Here is a 22,824-nt window from a genome sequence, read left to right on the forward strand (position 1 = left end):
TCCCCTGCCCACCCTCCAAGAACTGTACACATCCAGAGTGAGGAAAAGGACTCAGAAAATCACTCTGGATCCCTCACATCCAAGTCACCCCATCTTTGAACTTTTGCCATCTGGCCGGCGCCTCAGAGCCGCAAATACAAGAACAGCAAGGCACAAGAATAGTTTCTTCCCCCAGGCAATCTACCTCATGAACAGTTAAATGTTTCCCACTTAAACTTATGCTTATGCAAAAATGTGCAATATCCTTATATTTATTTGTTAACCCTCCATCCTAGAACATTCCTGCATCTCACTCAATCCTATTCCATTATCATTTATAGCACAATTGTTTATACACTTATTTATTTGCCAATTTGTAAATCTTCTGTAAATTTTTTTTTTTTTTTTTTTGTCTGTGTGTTGTTGTCTCTGTTTACTGGAAGCTTATGTCACTAAAACAAATTCCTTGTATGCGCAAGCATACTTGGCAATAAAGCTCTTTCTGATTCTTCTTCTTCTGTAGAAGGATCTTCCAGAAAAAGAGCACTTCCCAAACTGAAACAAGCACTAATTCACTTTCTTTTACTACTTTTCTTCTCTTTTTAGCTCCCTGGTAAGAAAAGCTTTGGACCTGCAGGCTGGACCGTTCAGGCTAAAACTGAGCTGTATCTGTGGCTTGGCTTGAACAAGCAGCGTAAGGACTACTTGAACGGCCTACCAAATGGTTTTGAGGAGAACAAGGCAGTAAAAGGGCCTGGCATACATTCTTCGCCCCCTATGAGCCTTATTTACACAAGTAAGATTCCAAAGAACTTATATGAGTGGCCCCAGATTGTCTGTGTAATAATCATGATAAGAATCTTTTCTTTTATTGTATGCTAACAGTGAAGCAGATCTTCCAGCTGAGGGTTCACTTGTATCAGGCTCGCAGTCTGTTTGCGGCCGACAGCACAGGCCTGTCAGACCCTTTTGCCAGGGTCTTTTTTTCCACCCACAGCCAGGTCACAGAGGTGAGATAAAACCTTCATGGCAACTAACTACTGACATTTGAATGTTATAAGCACATTTATGCATATGAACAAATCAGAACCCAATTTTGAAAGGCTTGTCATACTTATTGTGCATATTTCTCTGCGCATGTTTCTTCATATTTATATAAAATGTATCATTAAACTTTATCAAAATAAATGTTAAAGATGAAATATGAATGTATTCATGTTATACAGGCCCGGTTCTTGATCCAAATCACTGAGGGTGCTTCTGAATATAGTGAGGGTGCTGCTTACATAATCTTAGGAAATAGCTCAGTCATCAGTCTGAAACATAGTATCTCAAAATTGGGGATGTTGTATACAACAATACTACTGTAATTGCTGTTATGTTAAACAATATACGACCTGGCAGTAAATTATAGAATAGCATGTAAACAAGCAGCAATCTTCACTTTGCAAAACATTAAAACATGCCACACATAGCCTACCTACACTGTGGTGATACCCTTGTTGTAACCGGTTTCAACTTCAATTGAACACTCCTAGAATGGCCAAAAGTCACTGCCTTACACACGTCTCTCTCCATGACGGTGAGAGACACATTTTTACATAACAAGGCAGAAAATGTACCAAGAACATCCAACCTAACTTGAACATAAACACACGTAACTTTACTAACACAAACCCCAACCATATTGCTGTAATAACGCATAAATCAACTCCCAACAAACAATTACCAATAATGCACTAGCGCTGACTGCCGGGTCTGTACAATATGACAACCATGACAACACATCAACACCCAATCAGTCATTCATTGTTAGCGTTATGCATAAACATATTGATAAAGCACTGCTGCAGTAACGTTATTACACCAAGGTATTGCTGCTATATTCTTTATGACAACTCCAATAACAACGACAAGCAGTTCAAAACAATTGACAGCAAAAGACCAAGAAGCTGCGCTAGCTTAACGTTACAGAACACACATAACATTACACAAAATACTTATTGAGCATGCTACAATTATTAATAATAATACTTACAGGTTGTGATTCTGAGGAGGAGGAAGAAGCTAATCCAAATATATTCAGTACTGTAACCTTCCTTCAAACGGCTTGCGAATCCAGACTTGAAAGCATTTATGTTGGAGAACATTATGTCAGAGAAACGTCATTAAAATGACGCGAGGTTCGGGCTAAACAAAATAATTTATTTAATATATATATATTTGTTTAATTTTATTAATTTATTTATTTTGTGTAGGCTATCCTATTATAGGCAAAAGTGTGAAATCCGTCTGTGTTTTATTTTCGGCAAAATCTCGTTCATGTGTGCTATTAATAATTTTTCATCTGAGGGTGCTTTCACTTTTATTTAGCACCCTCGTAGAACCGGGCCTGATGTTATATGACATATGATTACATTATTCTTATAATTCACTGAATAAATCAGAGCATTCTGTGAAATCAAGTCTTCTTCAACCAGTGTAAGTTCATTTACTGAAATTTTAAATATGATGATTATTAATATAGTTCTATTTAAGATATTAATTATATCTAAGATAATTCAATCTGAAAATAAAATTATTTCATTAGTTATATTTTTTATTTTAATGTTTTAATATTATATGATACAATTACGATGATCAAAAAATACAGTTAAAAAGTTCAACTTGAACGATATTAATTTATGTGCATATTAATTAATAACATTTTCAGTCATTTCTTTAATTTACAATTCCTCATACTGTTTGCTACAAAAAAATAATTAAATTTCATTTGATAAAATTTATATGATTAAAAAATTCACTTGAATTTGAGCATATTAATTTAATTTTACACACTCTAATTTTACACCCAAGTCTCGTTTTGGTCATACAGTAACACTTGATAGGCTTGAACAGTTTGGTGCTGCTTTACTTATTGAGCGGTGGATCATTGAACTGTTGAGATGTGATGTAGTACAACGCCACATAATATCTGCTGCATAAAGAAGTGAAAAGGAAGGCTTAACACCTGATGATTTCTTCTCAGGTCCTGAATGAGACGTTGTGTCCTACATGGGATCAGCTGCTGGTGTTTGATAATGTGGAGCTCTATGGTGAGGCTGGTGAACTGAGAGATGATCCTCCTATAATTGTCATCGAGATCTATGATCAGGACACTGTCGTGAGTGCTGATATCTTTCAAATTATTGATTTCCTTCAGCTTTTAATGCTTTCACCTCCTTAAATGCGGTTAATCTCCAATCCCATTCTACTTCTCAAGGGAAAAGCTGATTTCATGGGTAGGACATTTGCAAAACCTATAACCAAGATGTCAGACGAGCATTATGGGCCACCACGCTTTCCTCCTCAACTAGAGTATTACCAGATCTACCGGGGAAACTGCACTGCAGGAGAAATGCTGGCAGCCTTTGAACTGCTGCAGGTGCATCTGACAGGAATAAGAAACTGTTCCAGTCTTAGTCTGTCTGTGTTCATGGATACTTATGTTTTGTGGAAATCTTTCAGATTGGACCAGCTGGAAAGGCCGACCTGCCCCCAATAGATGGACCTTCAGATTTCGATCGTGGTCCAATCCTGCCTGTTCCTATTGGCATAAGACCTGTCTTGAGTAAATACCGAATCGAGGTGAATTGCTCTTAGTAGAACAGTTATCTGTTGGTGACCTACAGACTTAAATATCATGGTTCTTTGTTGGCAGCAATGGTTTCAGGAAGAAAGCCATGGAATATCCATGGAACAAAATGTTCTTATAGTGGAAAAAGGATTATTAAAATTTTCTTTACACTAAGAAAATAAAATGTTGTTATAAGAGATGTTGACTGAAAGGTTTTTTGGGGGGAACCAAAATTATCATTATTTTCCAATCCCCTCACCCAATGCTTTTAATTAATATTTTATAATTTCTTATACATTTTAAAATGGTATTGAGGTACGCAGACATCATAAGAGAGCACGCACACACACACACACACACACACACACACACACACACACACACACACACACACACACACACACACATACATAGTCCATATTGAGGCCTGGGTGATCATAATTTGCATCAAATGGATGTTAAATGAAACTTCCTAAAACAAAAATAATACATTTTTATATTTGATAAGCAAGTTCCACGATTATTGTACGTACAAAATTAACAGCATTACAAAGTTGTCACCATTTGGTGAATTTAGCTGTTTTTAATCCAACATATGTAATTTATCCTATGTGATTTGTGCAGAACCAAAGAGTTTTAGCCTCTGTATGCCTCTGTACAGCCAAAAAAAAAAAAAAAAAGTTTGAATCTCATTAAATTAATGAAACACTCATGCAGGTTCTTTTCTGGGGCCTGAGGGACCTGAAGCGAGTGAATCTGGCTCAAGTTGACCGTCCCCGTGTGGACATCGAGTGTGCAGGGAAAGGTGTTCAATCAGCGCTGATTCAGAACTACAAGAAAAACCCCAACTTCAGCACTCTGGTGAAGTGGTTTGAAGTGGTGAGTTTTTACACGTTCAGAACTCAGAAAGTATGAGATATTTTCAAAATGATGCTGATTGCACTACAAATATTTGACAATGTTCATGATTTTTGACCAGGACCTGCCAGAAAATGAGCTCCTCCACCCTCCTCTGAACATCCGTGTGGTGGACTGCCGGGCATTTGGTCGTTACACACTAGTTGGCTCTAATGCCGTCACATCTCTACGCAAGTTCATTTACAGGCCATCGGACAAGAGTGTCAATAGCTGGTCTGCCATGGGTGTGTATGCAGAGATAAAAGCTGGTCAATATGTAAATTTAGTTTATGAACTTTAAATGATTGTCTTGTAAAATCCATAGCATAGATGTAGCTATCATCTGAGATCATTTAAATAAAAACAACAACAATATATATATATATATATATATATATAAATAAATTCTGGAAATGGGGAGGGGGGGGGTCTGTCATGACAACTCTCGTAGGGATTGGTGTGGTAATGTACATGACAAAGTTAATGTATTTGGTCTTGGCGGAATAGACCCATTATTCTGCTGCTGTAAGTAAGTACAGAGAATTGCTACTGCCAATACATACACAACATGCTGCTGTGAGCATGTAAGAAATACAGCTGCTGCACATATAACATACAAGGACCCCCCCCCCCCCCCCAAACAGAAGGGACAACAAGCAGATCTATTGCTTAGACATACAGTATGTACTGCTGCTGCTCCGAAGAGCTATGTGAGCAACGTATATTACTATCTATGTGTGCCTGGGCTACCACGCCATAGTGGGCTATGACTATGTGAGCCTGGACTACCATGCAGACTGCCTTAACTCTAATTAGACGTGCACTACGTGTAATGTTAATTAATAAAATGGATATACATTGCAATTGGATAGATAAGACCCCAGCACCCACCTGAGCAAATATCATAATTGAGTCATTTGATAACTGCTGTTCTTTTCTCCACTTTATCTGTCCCAGAGGCAGAGTAACAGCTCATTAATTCAAGTTCGTGCAATGACGAGACAAAGTATAAACACAGATGCTTAGTGCTGCAACTAATATGCTTAATATTTTGCTCCTGCATACAATGCAAACTGTTAACATGACACTTAGTTTAACTTGATTGTGGTTGCTCGCATTTGAGGTCTATTAGGCAGACCACGCAATATACAGTGACATGGATTAGAACAGCATTCACTTATCTTAGACATCAAATTCCCATTTCTGAAGCGAGGCTACCATACAGGAGAGGACCAATCGGCTGTTCCATGTGATAATGATGTCATCAGGTCAGACTGAGTTAGACCTATCAGCTTGCGCCATCTAGAGTTTCATGTCAGAACTCTGTATTTGAACTTAGTTCATAACTTGTGCAATCCACAACAACCCATAATTTGGACTGCAGAAGTTTTTGTAATGTGTCTGAAAGAAGTCTCTCACCAAGGCTGCATTTATTTGACCAAAACTGTGATATAGTTTTAACGGTTGCACTTTATTTTGCAGTATGTGTACTTACATGTACTTATAGTGTACTTATCTAAGAAAGTTCTGGTAATACAAGGTAACTACATGGGGTAAGGTTAGGTTTAGGGGTAGGTTCAGGGTTAGTACCTAGTTATTACATAGTTATTGTAATTACTATAATAACTACATAGTATGTACATGAGGAACAGGACTGTAAAATAAAGTTCTACCGTTTTAACATTTAAAATAGCTGTTTTCTATGTGAATCTCTGTTAAAGTGTAATGTATTTCTGTGATATTCTGTGTATTTTCAGCATCATTCCTCCAGTCTTCAGTGTCACATCATCTTCAGAAATCATTCTGATATAATGATTTGATGCTCAAAAAACATTTCTGATTATTATCAGTTGAAAATAGTTGTGCTGCACAATATTTTTGTGGAATTTTTTTTTAGTTAATACTTTTATTCATGAAGTATAAATTATTTAATCCTCAAAAAAAAATTTAATGTATGTTTACGTTTTCCACAAAAATATGAATCAGCACAACTGTTTTCAACAAAAGCTGGAAATAATGTATATATTTCTTTATTCTCATCTATACTAAGCACGACTAACATAGTTTTTCTTCTCTACAGAGGAGGTTGTGATCCACACAGAGCCAGAACCAGTTGTGAAGAAGACTGAGACAGTGGTCAAACTCGACTCTGTAAGAAACGCTACAAAATACTTGAAATATGTCTATTAACTATAGCAGTCAAACATTCAGACATAACTTACTCATTTAACTGAATCTGTTTCAGGCATCTGATGCTGTGGTTAAGATCGATATGGTATGTAGAAAGATGTCAGATCAGTTTGTCTCTTATTACGTTCGATGCCTATAACATAACTGTGGCATTAAAATTCATTATTTTTATGTTTGAAAATGAATTCTGTGTCCTTAACATTGAGACAGCCAGATGATGAGAAAGGTGGGAAAGGGAAAAAGAAGCGAAAGAAGGGTGAAGAGGCGGAAGAGGAGGAGCTGGATGAAAGCATGCTGGACTGGTGGTCCAAATACTTTGCCTCGATTGAAACTCTGACAGAGGTAAGAGCTGTATTCTACATGTACCAGAAGATGCCTTGAAAATGCATGATTTGGTTTTTTGAAACGAGAAGACTTTATTATACAATTTATCAATGATTTAGATCATTAAAGCACAAGAGGCAGAAGCTGAAGAAAAGGAAGATTTTGACTCTGGAGAAGGTAAGTCAACAATATGTTTGACAAAATTTTGTGTAACTTTTAACTTACTTAAAATATGCAAATGCTTAATCAGATAGGAGCTATGCATGCACAACTAAAAATAAATGCCCAGGTGCCTTTGTAATGTGAAAAGACTTTAAAGGTGCCATCTGTCTTGTCTGGCAAAAAAAATCAAGTCATACTCCACATTCCATACCAGATGGGGGCAGTATGCCTCAATAAAGTGAATTGGTCTACTCTAGAGTAACAAACGAGAAATGGCATAGTCTCTATGCTCCGCCCCTACCTTCACAACAACCCTACAGCCATAGCCGAAGCCTAAGAGGACGTTTTGCCTCCAGAGGAACGTTGGGTGATGTCAAGTGATTTTGAAACATGACATCTTCAAGCTACTCCCCTTCACCTTTACCAGTGGATATGTTCATATTCGTTTTGTTCATATTACATATTGAGTTGTATATACACATTATTTGAATTAAATTAATTTGACAGACAGCATTCTGTCAACATCAGACAGCTGATGTTGACCAAGCTAGCACCAACCAACGTAACCAGAGCTGCCAACTCTCAAGCATTCACCGTGAGACACGCAATTGACTCTTTTCACACGCTTTCACGCCACACATCAATTTTCTCACGTACAGAAAAACCATGAAGCAAAAAGGACACAGAGACCAGACTAGACAGAGCAGGTTAGTTAAGATATAAAAAAATATCAGATTCTGTCCATTTTATTACGCAATTCAAACAATACCGTTTTGGCACTTGTAAATGTTACACGGCAGATCCCTAGCACACGTGAACCGATCATCTCTACTATAGTAACAAACGCAGCTACGGTTAGCCATCGCTAACATTAGCACGTTTATAGAACAGCCTTCGATACATTTCTATGTTATAACTTCCCGAAAAAAAATACACAAACATATAAAACAAACTTCTAGCGAAATACTAACAGCATCTAACTTACCAATCCAAAAGAAATGTTGCAAGTTCGGTGTCGAACCTCATTTCTTTCAGGTCCATCAGTTGTCTCCAGCGATTGAAAGCAGTGCCGATGTTTACTCTGGTTCGGCTCCTTTTCTTATCGGATTTGATTTGTGATTCCGAGCGCGGTTGTTTCCCTGTAGCGGGTGGTGGTCTCTTGCCAAGGGCTTTTGTCATCCTTCCGCTCTCTTCCCTGAACTGAAATGAAGTAGTGGGTTGTACTTTCCACACGATTGACATCAGGTTCAATTACGCCCATAAGCCGTGCGAGTTATTCATGTATTGCAGGTTGGCTGGTGGTTATGTTGCCCGCATACCGCCTCCCATGGCCGAAACTGGTATTACGACACCTGTCGGGCCGGGGCTAGTAATGCTAATTAAGGTTGATATCTCTGCAGCACTATAACTTGACATTTTTTTAATGACATCATCGCCCTTATTTCTTCTCATTCTTTTGAAGCACGTAGGTCATTTTTTGGATATTTTTACTTCAATTTTTACACATGGCACCTTTAAGGGACTTTGTATAAGCTTATACTTTGATATTTGCATATGATATATAATTAAATGCATTATGTAAAGCATCTACATGAATTCTATTAAAACGTTTTTTATTTTTACTGCCCAAACAAATCTATTTGATAGATATACATATAATTTTACATATAATCCTCAAAGTCCAAAATAATTAAAAGTACATTAAAAATCCTGTTCAGAAATTTGTATACCCTTGATTGTTTGCCCTGATTACCAAATATGTTCCATATGCCTCTGATATGAAAGGGACCAAGAAAAAGAGAGGAAAAGGAAACAAGAACAAAGCCATGCCTGGACAAGGAGTACCAGAGAAGAAGCACAAAATTGAAGAGCTGAAGGTACACTTGTAGTTTAGTTAAGAATTTAAAGGAATAGTTGACCCAAAACATTATCTGAAACTGTCTTCACCCTCAGATCATCCAAGATCAGGATGAGTTTGTTTCTTCATCAGGTTTGTAGAAATGTATCACTGCATCAGTGTTTCATCAATGGATGCTCTGCAGTGAATGGGTGCCGTCAGAATGAGAGTCCAAACAGCTGATAAAAACATCACAATAATCCACAGCACTCCAGTCCATCAGTTAACGTCCTGCGAAGTGAAAAACAAATACATCAAGATGTTTGATGTAACTAATATACAAGTCTATAATGCATAATAATGCTTCCTTCAGAGATCTGTGATTTCTATCTGACAACCTTTCCACTGTAGGAAGCGTTAAGGATTATGGACTCATATTTTAGCCTGAAACCATGGTTAGAAGTTAAAAATATCTTAATGATGTATTTATTACAAATACGCTGATTTTGTCTTATCAAGATGTTAAGTTGATGGACAGGAGTGCTGTGGATTATTGTTTGGACTCTCATTCTGACGGCACCCATTCACTGCAGAGCATCCATTGATGAGACATTGATGCAATGCTACATTACTACAAATCTGATTAGGACACAAACTGTGGCAGTGCAGAAAATTTGGGCCAAAAATATTTTCTGTTTAATTTCACGTTACGTGACTGGGGTGGAGTTTTCAATTTATGGTGTAAGGAAGCAGGATATCAGGAATTGTGTCGTGCTCAAGAGATTGCTTCATCAGTAAGGTTTGCAGTAGTGAGAGTAAATGGATTACTGTGTGAACTGGAAAGATGGCCGCTTGTGGAACTGTTGCTTCCTGTGAGGGATGTCTGGTGCATCACCGAGTTTGACTTGACTTTTTAAGCGCTGGACTTCAAGATCGACTGATTGTAGTAAGCTGTTCTGTAGACAAATCACTTATCCTCTCTTCAGCTTCCTTCCTGTTCGAAACCTGCTTGAATTAGCATGGATTTCAAATATTAGTTGTCCGAAGTTGTGTTAGGTTGGCTACCACCTTTACAAAACTCATCTACATCTTTGATGACTTGAGGATAAAGACATTTTCATTGTTGGGGTAAAGATTCATTTAAGAGCAAAAGTCCATTTCAGAAGGAAATGCCTAAACCTTTAAGTAATCTGTCTGTTTGGAGAGAGTATGGGATGCCTTGTGGAGGTAAAAGAATGTGGGAAATCATGTTTCTTCCACAGATGTACAACAGAGAGCTTGAATATGAGTTTGACACCTTTGAAGACTGGCTTCACACTTTTAACCTTTATCGAGGCAAGTGTTCAGATGATGCTGACGTTGAGCAGAATGCAGCTGATGAAGACAGACTTATTGGCAAATTCAAGGTTTGTTGTCACTCATTGCTTACCGTCATCTTCTCTCTCGCTTTTGACTTGCTGTTTCTCCATATATTCATTTGGACAAATCTACTCTTGCTTTATAATAACTGTTTTTTTATACATTTTAGATTAATAGTAATGTCACTGAAAGTATAAAATAACACACACTGAAATATGGGAATTGTGTAGAGACCAAGTCTAATCAGAACTAATGTTTTATTTGAGCTCAGACTATGTGTTCCTGCAATACTCCTTTTGAATGTTTCTTTTCTTAAGAAAAAAAGCCCATGGGATAAAAAATTAAATAAAATGTTATCTGCAAATGTTTTCTTGTAATTCTGAGAAGAAGAAAAAAGAAAAGTCTGAATTGGGAGATGTTAACTGAGTTAATAAGTCACACTTGCAAGCAATTTGAGAAACATAAAGAATTGTGGGATAAAAAGTGATATATAAACTCAAAATTCAGACTTTTCTAAAAATGTATTCACAGTTTATTTCTTGTAATTTTGAGTTTACGTTGCATTTCAGGTTTTTTTTTTCACTTTAAAATAAACCATTAAATAGGTAACGGTAACATTTATTTCAGAATTCTGAACTGCGAGTTTATATCTCAATTCTGAAATGGATAAAACTAACTGAACTGCAAGAAACTGCAAGAAAAACTGTCAGTTTTTTTTTTATCTAGTGAGAATAAAACTTAAAGAGAATTAAAGTTCTTGGAAAGATCATTGTAAGTAACCTGTTTAAGTTAAAATAACAAATTATATTGAAATTGGGTAAAAAAAAAAAAAAAAAAGAATCCGTGTGAAAAAAATGATTCCATTTCGTCAAAGTTTATATCATTATAAACATCATTCTATGAAATGTGTCATTTTCAGTTTTTGATAAGAACAGCCCACTAAGCACATTCAACAGTGTAGGTCTGGGGTTTCATTTATAAATGTTTACACATAAAATAGGCATAGAAATTGCTTACACAATTTTCCACGCACATATCAGGATTTCTAAAAAATAAACTTGGTGTAAATAAGTATGCATGGTCTGTAAGATGCGTACATATTTACACCAAATTCTCTTTTTACTGGCTTGAGAAAAGTAATGAAGATAACAGCAGTATTTCGATATACACATTTACATTAAATATTCCACTCTCATTAATGGAGATAATCACTGAAAATACATAAAGTCATTACGCAAACGTTTAACAAAAATTATATGAATTTAAACACATTTAGTGGATGCACTTGATCACTTTTCCTCTAGCATTTTAGAGACAGCAAGGAGTGCTATAGATGCACAATAATTCATCTTGAAACTAAATTGCAGATCTCATGCTATACGAAAATATTTCAGTGAGAACAATGATCAATGATGCACACTTAGTACACTCAGTTTGAATAGATCCAATGATAATAGTTTACTGTTCGACCGCAGCCGTCTGAAGGCATCTCCACAACATTAGGAAAAATACCACTGTATCTGAAGGATAAATGGTAGAAAATGGTAATTAGCTTTTTTTCTCTTCAGGCTACTTTGTCATTGATGCGTGGAGTCCAGACAATTCTATTTACACTGCAATAAATATAGGCTAAAAGATGTTCACCTTATCAGCAAAACTGCATAAATTAAATTTGATTTGAATTGTTTAAAACAACTGAAATACTTTTTGGCCAGTGGAAAAGAATGAGATCAAATCTGTTCTAAAATATTTATCTGAGAACTATTTTAAACCGCTTGGTCCCACTTTATATTAAGTGGCCTTAACTAATATGTACTTACATAAAAAAATAAGTACAATGTACTTATTGTGTTCATATTGTATTGTAAAACACTTTTGCTGCTATTGAGGTGGGATAGGGGTAAGGTTAGGGAGAGGGTTGGAGGTATGGGTAAGTTTAAGGGTGGGTTAAGGTGTAAAGTATGGGTCAACAGTGTAATTATAAATGTAATTACAGAAAGTAAATACAGATGTAATTACATGTAGTTTTTTTTTTAAATATAAGTACAATGTAAAAACATGTATGTACACAATAAGTACATTGTACTAAATTATTAATTAAAATGTAAGTACATAGTAGTTAAGGCCACTTAATATAAAGTGGGTCCAACAGCATTGTTTTTATGGATATTTATGCTAAAACACAACAAGGAAACTGGATGATTTTAGCAATAAAAATTGTGTATGACACAAATGGCATTTATATTTCCTTAATGTCTTGTACCTTTAACCGTGTTAAATATGGTGTCACGTGGATGAACATGCATGGAAATGATATGCAGATGAGGTTATGCATAGTAAAGTAGGCGTTGTACGCTCCATATATGGTGATTTCGAGGAGGAGTCGGTGTGGAGAAGGACATACACAATCTTCCCCTGTCTGGGATTTATAAAAGGATTTTTGTGCAGGTTCTGGCATGGTTTCATAAATCTGAAAACTTTTGTGCATACGTACATGTTCAACGGATAGCTTTATAAATGAGACCCCTGATCTTTTAGTTTGTGTGTCCTGTAGGGATCCATGTGCATCTACAAAGTCCAAGCATTGGAAGATGTGTCCAGAGAAATGAGCTTTGATGCTAACATGGGCATGTTCCAGAACATCCCACACAACGACCCCATTAATGTCCTCGTCCGAGTCTATGTGATCCGGGTATGTAGTACTAAACACAGAAGTACGTTGAGGTTTTTTCCCCGTTTGGCCATTTGAACAAATGCGCGGCTTTGTCCCAGGCAACAGAACTGCATCCTGCAGACATCAATGGGAAGGCCGACCCATATATCGCCATCAAGCTCGGGAAGACAGAGATCAAGGACAAAGAGAACTACATCTCTAAACAACTCAACCCTGTGTTTGGAAAGTGAGTACATTAACACAGAGATTTTGTTGTTCTGTTTTATCACTTGATTAATATTAACTTGAAACTTCAAACTCCCAGGTCTTTTGATATTGAAGCGACACTCCCGATGGATTCCACCCTCACCGTGTCCATCTATGACTGGGATTTGGTGGGAACTGACGACCTGATTGGGGAGACAAAGATTGACTTGGAGAACCGTTTCTACAGCAAGCACAGGGCAACATGTGGTCTCAGCGCCAGCTACGCAATGTGTGCATTCTTTCAAACACGTTACAAAATCTCTCGCATTAGTCATTTTTTTTAGGTTACCTATGTTTTGTAACTTCTTTTTTTCTCAGATATAGTTTAATATTTCAAGTTAATGCTTTGAACTAGCTTATTTATTTTATTTTCTCTTTTTCTCAGGTAAATGTTTATGTAAGAAATTAACATTTTTATGGTTTTAGTTTAAGTTATAAAATATCAAAATCTTAAAAAATGAATTTAATTGAATTCAACAACATTTCTCATTTAATTTAGTCCTAAAACACCCTAAAATATCTAAAAGTAAAAAACTAATAAAATGGCAAAGCACACAACAAATGACTAAAACTAAGATGAAAATGAAAACAAAAAATCTAAAACTAATAAAAACTAAAATCGTATTTTAAATAACACTGTAATAAATCTTATAAATGTAAGAATTTTCACAAATGGAAAAATGCCATGATCTGGGGCAACTAGAAGTAACTATTTTGCAATTTCAAAAAGCATCTTTCAAATAAGTATTTTGTAACATTATAAATCTACTTACTGTCACATTTAATCAATTTAGTATGTCCTTGCTAAATAAAAGTACTATTTTTTTTCTCGATATTGTTGCATAAACTGTCATAAACTACCATTTAAAAGTTTGAAGCAGCACAGTTCTTTATCACATTGATAATATGTAACAGAATGTTTCTTAAACTGCGAATCAGCATATTAGAAAGATCATGTGACTAAAATGAAACTATTTTTGTAAGTATTTTATAAACTGAAAAATACTGACATGATCTGAGGTAACTAGAATTAGCAATATTGCTGTTACATGCTTTACAAGGGCTTTCGGGATAACATTTCTTACTGTTTTCTTTAGTCATGGCTATAATGTGTGGAGGGACCCAATGAAGCCAACGCAAATCCTTGCCAAACTCTGCAAAGATGGAAAAATGGATCCGCCCCAGTACGGCCCAGGCGGAAAAGTCAAAGTGGCGAACAGAGTTTACACGGGACCGACTGAAATTGAAGATGAAAATGGTATGCACGTTTTCAAAAACCGTTTTGAAAGGCATTACTGCATTCATTGCATTAAATATGCATTATACATTAATTCATTTCCCATATGAAAGCAGCACATAAAAACAAATGTGCATGCTTTTTTCCTGACAGGACTGAAGAAACAGACAGATGAACACCTGGCTCTTGCTGTTCTAAACCGTTGGGAAGATATGCCACGGATCGGCTGCAAACTCGTCCCAGAGCACGTGGAGACGAGACGTCTCCTGAATCCGGATAAACCTGGGATGGAGCAGGTCAGGGATAATGTCCTAAACGGTACTGCTGTCTGCTAATGAAATGGTACTAATGAATGTGAGGGCGTCTGATGTAGGGGAGGATTGAGTTGTGGGTGGACATGTTCCCAAAGGATATGCCTGCGCCTGGACCCGCTGTCGATATTTCACCAAGGAAGCCAAAGAAGTAGGAAGCATTTAGTGAAATTCTTCAGCAACATACAGATGAATATTTTATATTCTAACTATATTTTGGTCATTGACAGGTTTGAGCTCAGGGTGATCGTGTGGAACACAGACGAAGTCGTTCTGGAGGACGATGACATTTTCACAGGGGAAAAATCCAGTGACATATTTGTTAGAGGGTATGGGATCTTTTACAGTCAAATCTGGATCACATAATCAGATTTCAAAAATGACGTACAAGTTAGTGTTGGGTGATACACTCAATTGTCTTATCGTCAGATCACTGATACACTATATTATCAGTATATTATCGGTATATTATTTCATTATTTATTTACATAGTAAAGTTAAACTCCAGCAGAAGGCTAAAAGAAGCCTAATGTTTTTAATATGACTGAAGCTGTTTTTAACATGATAATAATTTAATGAATACATAAGTCTTACATTTCCTCAGTTATTCAAAAACCAGCTACAGAAAATTAGCAAAGAACATTTACATTATACATATTGTGAAATATTATTACATTTTAAAATAACAGTATTACTGTATTTTTTATCAAATAGATGGAGCATTGGTGAACAGAAGAGACTCAAATACATATCTTTCATGACATATCTTTTTACGTAACTTGTGACCAACAGATGGCTGAAAGGCCAACAAGAAGACAAGCAGGACACAGACGTCCACTATCACTCTTTGACCGGAGAGGGCAATTTCAATTGGCGCTTCATTTACCCCTTTGACTACCTACAAGCCGAAGAAAAAATCGTCATCTCAAAGAAAGAGTCCATGTTTTCTTGGGACGAGACTGAGTATAAAATTCCTGCCCGACTGAATTTGCAAGTGTGGGATGCGGATCACTTCTCTGCAGACGACTTCTTGGGTGTGCTGTTGTATTTATACGATGTAAAGTCATTTTACATCCAGGCTCAATCTTAAAGACCTTCATTCATGCTGGCACATGTGTGTTTCAGGTGCAATTGAACTAGACCTGAACCGATTTCCTCGTGGTGCGAAGACAGCCAAGCAGTGCTCCATTGACATGGTGATTAATGAGCAAGACATGCCCATGGTCAACATCTTCAAACAGAAGAGAATTAAAGGCTGGTGGCCATTTGTGGCCCGGGATGAAAACGATGAGCTGGAAATTACAGTAAGTGAACTACACATCAATATACTAATAATGTAAAGATAAGAACCGTTTGTTGGTACAAATTTGCATGATTTTTCTTTTGTTAAAATACGAAAGTTGATATCTTTCAGAATGTCCAAACTGCTAAGACATTCTTTTAAAGAAAGGTAACCTTTTTTTTTTTTGTCAACCTCCAAAAATGTAATAAAGCACCACACAAAGTTTGGCAAGTGTGGCAGTTAAGAGTAAGTACAGGTTTTTATAGTAAGCTAAAACTTAAAACCATAAAGATATGAAAATAAGCCCTAAACTTACTATATTTTATTCAGTTTGACTTGACGTACTAAAATAAATGTAAAAAATAATAATGCATAAATAAAAATGTAAAATATATATACACATATTTTTTTTTAAATAAAATTAATAAAAACAAAACAAACAAACAAACAAAAAAGACCAAAACTTTTAACTAAAGTGAAAATTAAAAGAGAAGTTATTCAAATAAAATCTTAACAAATAATCTGGCTGCAAGCAGAAAAGGGGCCACGCACAACAGAGGCAAAATAAAAAGTATTAAAATTTGTCATTAATGATATTTTAAGATGATTTTACTCAAAACGGCTGAAAAATCATAAATACAATCAATAGTAAAATAATTTTGGTGGTAAACCAAACAAAACCAAAACAAAAACTTTTTGTGTATCGCCATGGAAATTGTTTGGTTTCAAAGAAATTCAAATTAGCAGACAGGAAGTTTGGCCTATTATGATATGATATATATAATAGATACCTTGGATAATGTCGAAAACCTTACCAATTCTATCAAGATCTATTTTAGGACAATAGGCAAAGTTAAAGGGATAATCCACCCCAAAATAAAAAAAATGACATTAATCACTTACCCCCATGTCGTTTCAAACCCATAAAAGCTTTGATTGTCTTCAGAACACAGTTTAAGATAATTTGGATGAAAACCAGGAGGCTTGAGAATGTCCCATAGACTGCCAAATAACTTACACTGTCAAGGTCCAGAAAAGTATGAAAGAAATGGTCAGAATACGGGTTTGGAATGACATGGAGGTAAAGTGATTAATGACGAAATTTTTATTTTGGGGTAGAGTATCCCTTTAATCAAAAGCTATTAGCATTTCTTTTTAATTTTCTTATACATTTTGATCACAAGGAGGCGTTTAAAGAGTCTTGTTATGTGAAAGGAAACCAGAATAAGATATAGACAAACATGCCGTGAGTATCTAAACTAAACCATCCATAAGCGGATCTAGACAGGTGGAGCTGGGTAGGAGGGAGTTCGACAAAAAGTGATGTGAACACACTTACAGCAACACTAGTGCAAAGACTATTTAAATGCAATTTCAATAGCTGACATAAAAATATGACTACTGGTACAATATGTTCAATATTCAGGCTACATAATTTTTGTGTTACAGCTAAAGTACAGGGCTATACAGGTGCTGGTCATATAATTAGAATATCATCAAAAAGTTGATTTATTTCATTAATTCCATTCAAAAAGTGAAAATTGTATATTAATTCATTACACACAGACCGATATTTTTCAAATGTTTATTTCTTTTAATTTTGATGATTATAACTGATAACTAAGGAAAATCCCAAATTCAGTATCTCAGAAAAAATTAGGATATTGTGAAAAGGTTCAATATTGTAGACACCTGGTGCCACACTCTAATCAGCTAATTAACTCAAAACACCTGCAAAGGCCTTTAAATGGTCTCTCAGTCTAGTTCTGTAGGCTACACAATCATGGGGAAGACTGCTGACTTGACCGTTATTCAAAAGATGACCATTGACACCTTGCACAAGGAGGGCAAGACACAAAAGGTCATTGCAGAAGAGGCTGGCTGTTCACAGAGCTCTGTGTCCAAGCACATTAATAGAGAGGCGGAGGGAAGGAAAATATGTGGTAGAACAAAGTGTACAATAGGGATAACCGCACCCTGGAGAGGATTGTGAAACAAAACCCATTCAAAAATGGGGGGAAGATTCACAAAGAATGGACTGCAGCTGGAGTCAGTGCTTCAAGAACCACTACGCACAGACGTATGCAAGACGTGGGTTTCAGCTGTCGCATTCCTTGTGTCAAGACACTCTTGAACAACAGACAGCATCAAGAAGCATCTCAAGACAAAAAAGACTGGACTGCTGCTGAGTGGTCCAAAGTTATGTTCTCTGATGAAAGTAAATTTAGCATTTCCTTTGGAAATCAGGGTCCCAGAGTCTGGAGGAAGAGAGGAGAGGCACACAATCCATGTTACTTGAGGTCCAGTGTAAAGTTTCCACAGTCAGTGATGGTTTGCGGTGCCATGTCATCTGCTGGTGTTGGTCCACTGTGTTTTCTGAGGTCCAAGGTCAACACAGCCGTATACCAGGAAGTTTTAGAGCACTTCCTGCTTCCTGCTGCTGACCAACTTTATGGAGATGCAGATTTCATTCTCCAACAGGACTTGGCACCTGCACACAGTGCCAAAGCTACCAGGACCTGGTTTAGGGACCATGGTATCCCTGTTCTTAATTGGCCAGCAAACTCGCCTGACCTTAACCCCATAGAAAATCTATGGGGTATTGTGAAGAGGAAGATGTGATATGCCAGACCCAAGAATGCAGAAGAGCTGAAGGCCACTATCAGAGCAACCTGGGCTCTCATAACACCTGAGCAGTGCAACAGACTGATCGACTCCATACCACGGTGCATTGCTGCAGTAATTCAGGCAAAAGGAGCCCCAACTAAGTATTGAGTGCTGTACATGCTCATACTTTTCATTTTTATACTTTTCAGTTGGCAAAGATTTCTAGAAATCCTTTCTTTGTATTGGTCTTAAGTAATATTCAAATTTTCTGAGAGACTGAATTTGGGATTTTCCTTGGTTGTCAGTTATAATCATCAAAAAATAAATAAACATTTGAAATATATCAGTCTGTGTGTAATAAATTAATATAATATACAAGTTTCACTTTTTGAATGGAATTAGTGAAATAAATCAACTTTTTGAAGATCTTCTAATTATATGACCAGCACCTGTATTATTTAACTACATGAAACTAGAATTAGTTTAAGGATTGGCTTAGAGTTAATTATCTGTAAATATGCATAATTTACTCATGATTAATATAGTCAAATATGTTTAACGTGTAACTACATCAATGTTAACTGAAGTGTTACCAATATTTCTTATTCTTCAAACCAAAATGAAATGATTCACTGAAAATTCTCCCCACTAAGAATTCAAATTTAAAATCTTACAAAATCTGAATTTCCAAACTTGTCACATGATACACAACGTGCTAAACAGCTGCTAAAACATGATGATCCTGGAACCTCCTGCATGTCATATGATACCGTAATCATACTTTTATGGTGCTTTTTTAGGGGATTGGTAGTAAAAAGTACCTTTTGCTTTCAGCAGTGCTTTAAAGATTCATCAGAATATATCTTCCTTTATGTTGAGTGAAAGAAAATCATACAGAATTTACATTTTTGCATGATCCGACTCTTTAAACAGTAAAATGCTCATCCTAATTGATCAGTGTGCACTTGTAGCATTTTCTGTTCAGCTTTTATAATTTGAACCATGTCTGTTATCCCTTAAGGGAAAGGTAGAAGCAGAGCTTCACCTGCTGACAGGTGAGGAGGCCGAGAAGAGTCCTGTTGGTGAAGGACGCAATGAACCAGAGCCTCTGGAGAAACCAAAGTAAGAGCAACATTTGTCTTTACATCTACCTTCAGTGCTTCAATCATTTTCACGTTCACTAAAGTATACATATTTAAGTATTTATTTATTGAACTAAATATTTTAAATCACTTTTTAAAAAAATCGAATGAACATTTATTTAGAATACTGAAGAAATTTTATCACCCAATTATTTAATAAATACTTTAAAAGAGTGCTTCATATCAAATAAATGAAAGCTTTTTGATTTCCTGCTTCCAGATTTGATTGAAGACTAAAAATGAAGAGCTAATTTGCAAAAACATATAACTCCATTTTTTTAATTTTCAAAAATCATGTTTTTTTTTAAAGTATAAATAACAAAAAAGAATCACAATAAAAACAATTTTTTTTTCTAAATGAAAACAAGGTATCTGTTTTTGCAGATGAACTTTAAATATCCATTTAAAATTTCCAGATCCCATATTCCATTGTTTAGCATAAAATCTCTGAAACATGCTGTATTAAGGAAAATAGTTTCACCCCAAATATCAGCCTGCTGCTTAATTATAATTCCACTTTTTCCTTATCCACTATATAGAAACCTTGAGAAGTAGTTGGCAATATAATTTAAAGATGATCATTAGTAACTGGTGAAGAGACCTGGGTGTAAAGTAGATCAGTGTTTTCCTATTGCTTTAATTTATATATCTACTGACAAGGTCAATGAATTTTGGGCAACACCTGATATCAAAAGACTAAACGAGTATTATTCAAAGAATTAAATCGAGTTGAGCATTTAGTGGTTTCAGGGAGAGCTTTTTGTGCTGACGTAAACCATTCCATTTGGTTATGCTATTCACAAACACATTTTGACAGTAGAACTAGTATGTCTCCTGGAACACACATCTGAATACATTGAAAATAATTTCCCCAATTCGTAATGATTTTGAGATTTTACCACAGGTTTTTCTTTGTCCCACCAGCCGCCCCGACACCACATTCCTGTGGTTCCTTATCCCGCTAAAGGCAGTCCGTCATCTCGTCTGCAACCAGTACAAGTGGCTGGTCATCAAAATTGTGTTGGTTCTGCTGTTATTAGCGATGCTGGGCTTGTTTCTGTACAGTATGCCAGGTTACATGGTGAAAAAGCTTCTAGGAGCTTGAAAAGCTTTCTCAACATTATTTCACTTGACTGAAGCGGTTGTTTTTTTAAATTATCCATTTGTTTGTTGGAGAAGTCATATGCATACTTATTGTTTTTCATCCGTGTTAAATTCATAAATCATTGCTTTAACTGAATGATCATAAACATGACAGGAGATTGTGTTTCAGCTTTTCACATTTTAAGCATTGAAAACCTTTCATTTAATTGTAGTCGTTAGTTCTTTGTGTTTTCGGATAGCATACAAAATCTCAAAACGTAGTGGTCTCATTCGTCTGCACATCCAGTGCTGATGGGAAATGTTTTTTGTTTTTTAATATCAATTCATACGCTTCAGGGATTTTCAGATTGGTGGAAGTTAAGTTTTTCTTCACTGAAAGATGTGTTAATGTGTGCTTTGGATGCTACTAATAAATCAATAAAGAAAACTGCATTCATTTTATTTATTAACAGTTCATGAAAATGGTACATTTCCTGCACCTATACTCTAAAAACCAGCCCAGTCGTGGATAATTGTCCTTCAATACTTCACAATGAACAGCCCCATTTTCCCCTCTTTGGCTCTGTTCCTATACAGTACGCCTGGCTCTATGGCCAAGAAACTCCAGGGGGTCTGAGAGCATTAAACACTAGATTCAATCAGAGCTCAATCTCTTCTGAAATAAGTTTGAAATGCATTTGTGTTCATTGTTTTAAGTTGATTTTTGATTTAATTTGAACCATTACTCACTTTAGCCTTCTTTCACAGCAAGGGCTCTTAAGTTGGAGCACGGTTTTTCAAAACTGTTTACATCGTAAGGTTTTGTAACAAAGCAAACCAGTTTGAGATGACAAATAAAAAAACAAGTAAGATGGCAAATTCCTGTAGTGTTTTCCTGTCTGCAAAGTCCTTCGATACTGTTAACTCAACCAACGCCACAAGGAGAATTTTGCCACAAACAACAGGGTAAAAGTTTTCTTTTTTTCTTAAATGTACAGAAGTTATATTACATTCAAGTGATCGTTTGGTTTGCGCAGATTAAAGCTAGCTCAGGACTATTTTGAATATTATAATGCTACAAGATGTTTTAAAAGAGTAAATGTTGTGAATAAAATAATTTATCCAAAAATCATTTTGTTCCATATCCATATGGCTAATAACAGGAAATGAGGTCAATGGTGAATGAGAAGGTCTTTGTCATTTCATTTTGTATTGTGCAAAAGTAATATCATTGACATCTTCAAAAGCTGAAGTGATAACCTTGTTTTATTTCTTAATATTTTAACTAATTGTAACAGCGGAATAACAGAACAAAAACTACGGATCTGTGAAATAATTGCCAATTAATTGATTTATCAAAATAATTGTTGGTTGCAGCTACATTGTGGCCAGTTCTCACTCATTTTTTAGAGTCTCGTGTAGGTGCTTCATCATTTAAAAAATTTGTTATTTGCTGAAATTTGATTTGTCGATTTCCTAAATTTATTTTTCATGCCTTGGCTTGCACTTGCCCTCAAGACATGCATGAAGGTTTGGAGTTGTACTCTTTCTGATAACCCTTATGAACTAAAAAGCAAATGCACTTATTACAGTCAACAAGCGTCCAATGGATCTGTGAGTGAAATCTGTAAAAATACCTTTGCGAACAGAGATAAAGAATAATGAAAACAGTACAAATAGCTAATTATTTCACAGACATTAAACATTTACTAGTAATTTATGAGTGGCAGATGTTTCAAAGTAAACTTTCACCAGTATATTTTTATTTTTTAATCAGCCTTGTTTCACACGGGCTTGTGGACAAGTTTCACTCAACACAAAATCCCACACCACTTACACATACATAAAGCACATGAAACGCATTTCCAGACAAGATTA

At 35.9% G+C, this 22,824-nt stretch overlaps 1 protein-coding gene across 1 annotated transcript in view; it reads left to right on the forward strand.

The window, feature by feature from the left end:
• LOC132113337 (otoferlin-like) overlaps positions 1-21,110 on the forward strand; it is a 51,835-nt gene extending 30,725 nt beyond the window's left edge. The window contains exons 18-41 of the mRNA XM_059521134.1: positions 586-775; positions 865-989; positions 3,008-3,142; positions 3,242-3,403; positions 3,487-3,606; positions 4,313-4,474; positions 4,575-4,737; positions 6,573-6,643; positions 6,738-6,767; positions 6,893-7,024; positions 7,126-7,183; positions 8,954-9,045; positions 10,268-10,411; positions 12,919-13,056; positions 13,137-13,264; positions 13,343-13,513; positions 14,382-14,542; positions 14,675-14,817; positions 14,895-14,983; positions 15,063-15,161; positions 15,625-15,866; positions 15,958-16,136; positions 19,743-19,843; positions 20,788-21,110. Coding sequence (XP_059377117.1) covers positions 586-775; positions 865-989; positions 3,008-3,142; positions 3,242-3,403; positions 3,487-3,606; positions 4,313-4,474; positions 4,575-4,737; positions 6,573-6,643; positions 6,738-6,767; positions 6,893-7,024; positions 7,126-7,183; positions 8,954-9,045; positions 10,268-10,411; positions 12,919-13,056; positions 13,137-13,264; positions 13,343-13,513; positions 14,382-14,542; positions 14,675-14,817; positions 14,895-14,983; positions 15,063-15,161; positions 15,625-15,866; positions 15,958-16,136; positions 19,743-19,843; positions 20,788-20,968 — 3,216 coding nt within the window. The 3' untranslated portion in view covers positions 20,969-21,110. The remainder of the gene's footprint in view (positions 1-585; positions 776-864; positions 990-3,007; positions 3,143-3,241; positions 3,404-3,486; positions 3,607-4,312; positions 4,475-4,574; positions 4,738-6,572; positions 6,644-6,737; positions 6,768-6,892; positions 7,025-7,125; positions 7,184-8,953; positions 9,046-10,267; positions 10,412-12,918; positions 13,057-13,136; positions 13,265-13,342; positions 13,514-14,381; positions 14,543-14,674; positions 14,818-14,894; positions 14,984-15,062; positions 15,162-15,624; positions 15,867-15,957; positions 16,137-19,742; positions 19,844-20,787) is intronic.
• Positions 21,111-22,824: the final 1,714 nt, after the last annotated feature.

The sequence above is a fragment of the Carassius carassius genome, chromosome 32, assembly GCF_963082965.1.
Source record: "Carassius carassius chromosome 32, fCarCar2.1, whole genome shotgun sequence".
Classification (NCBI taxonomy): Eukaryota; Metazoa; Chordata; class Actinopteri; order Cypriniformes; family Cyprinidae; genus Carassius; species Carassius carassius.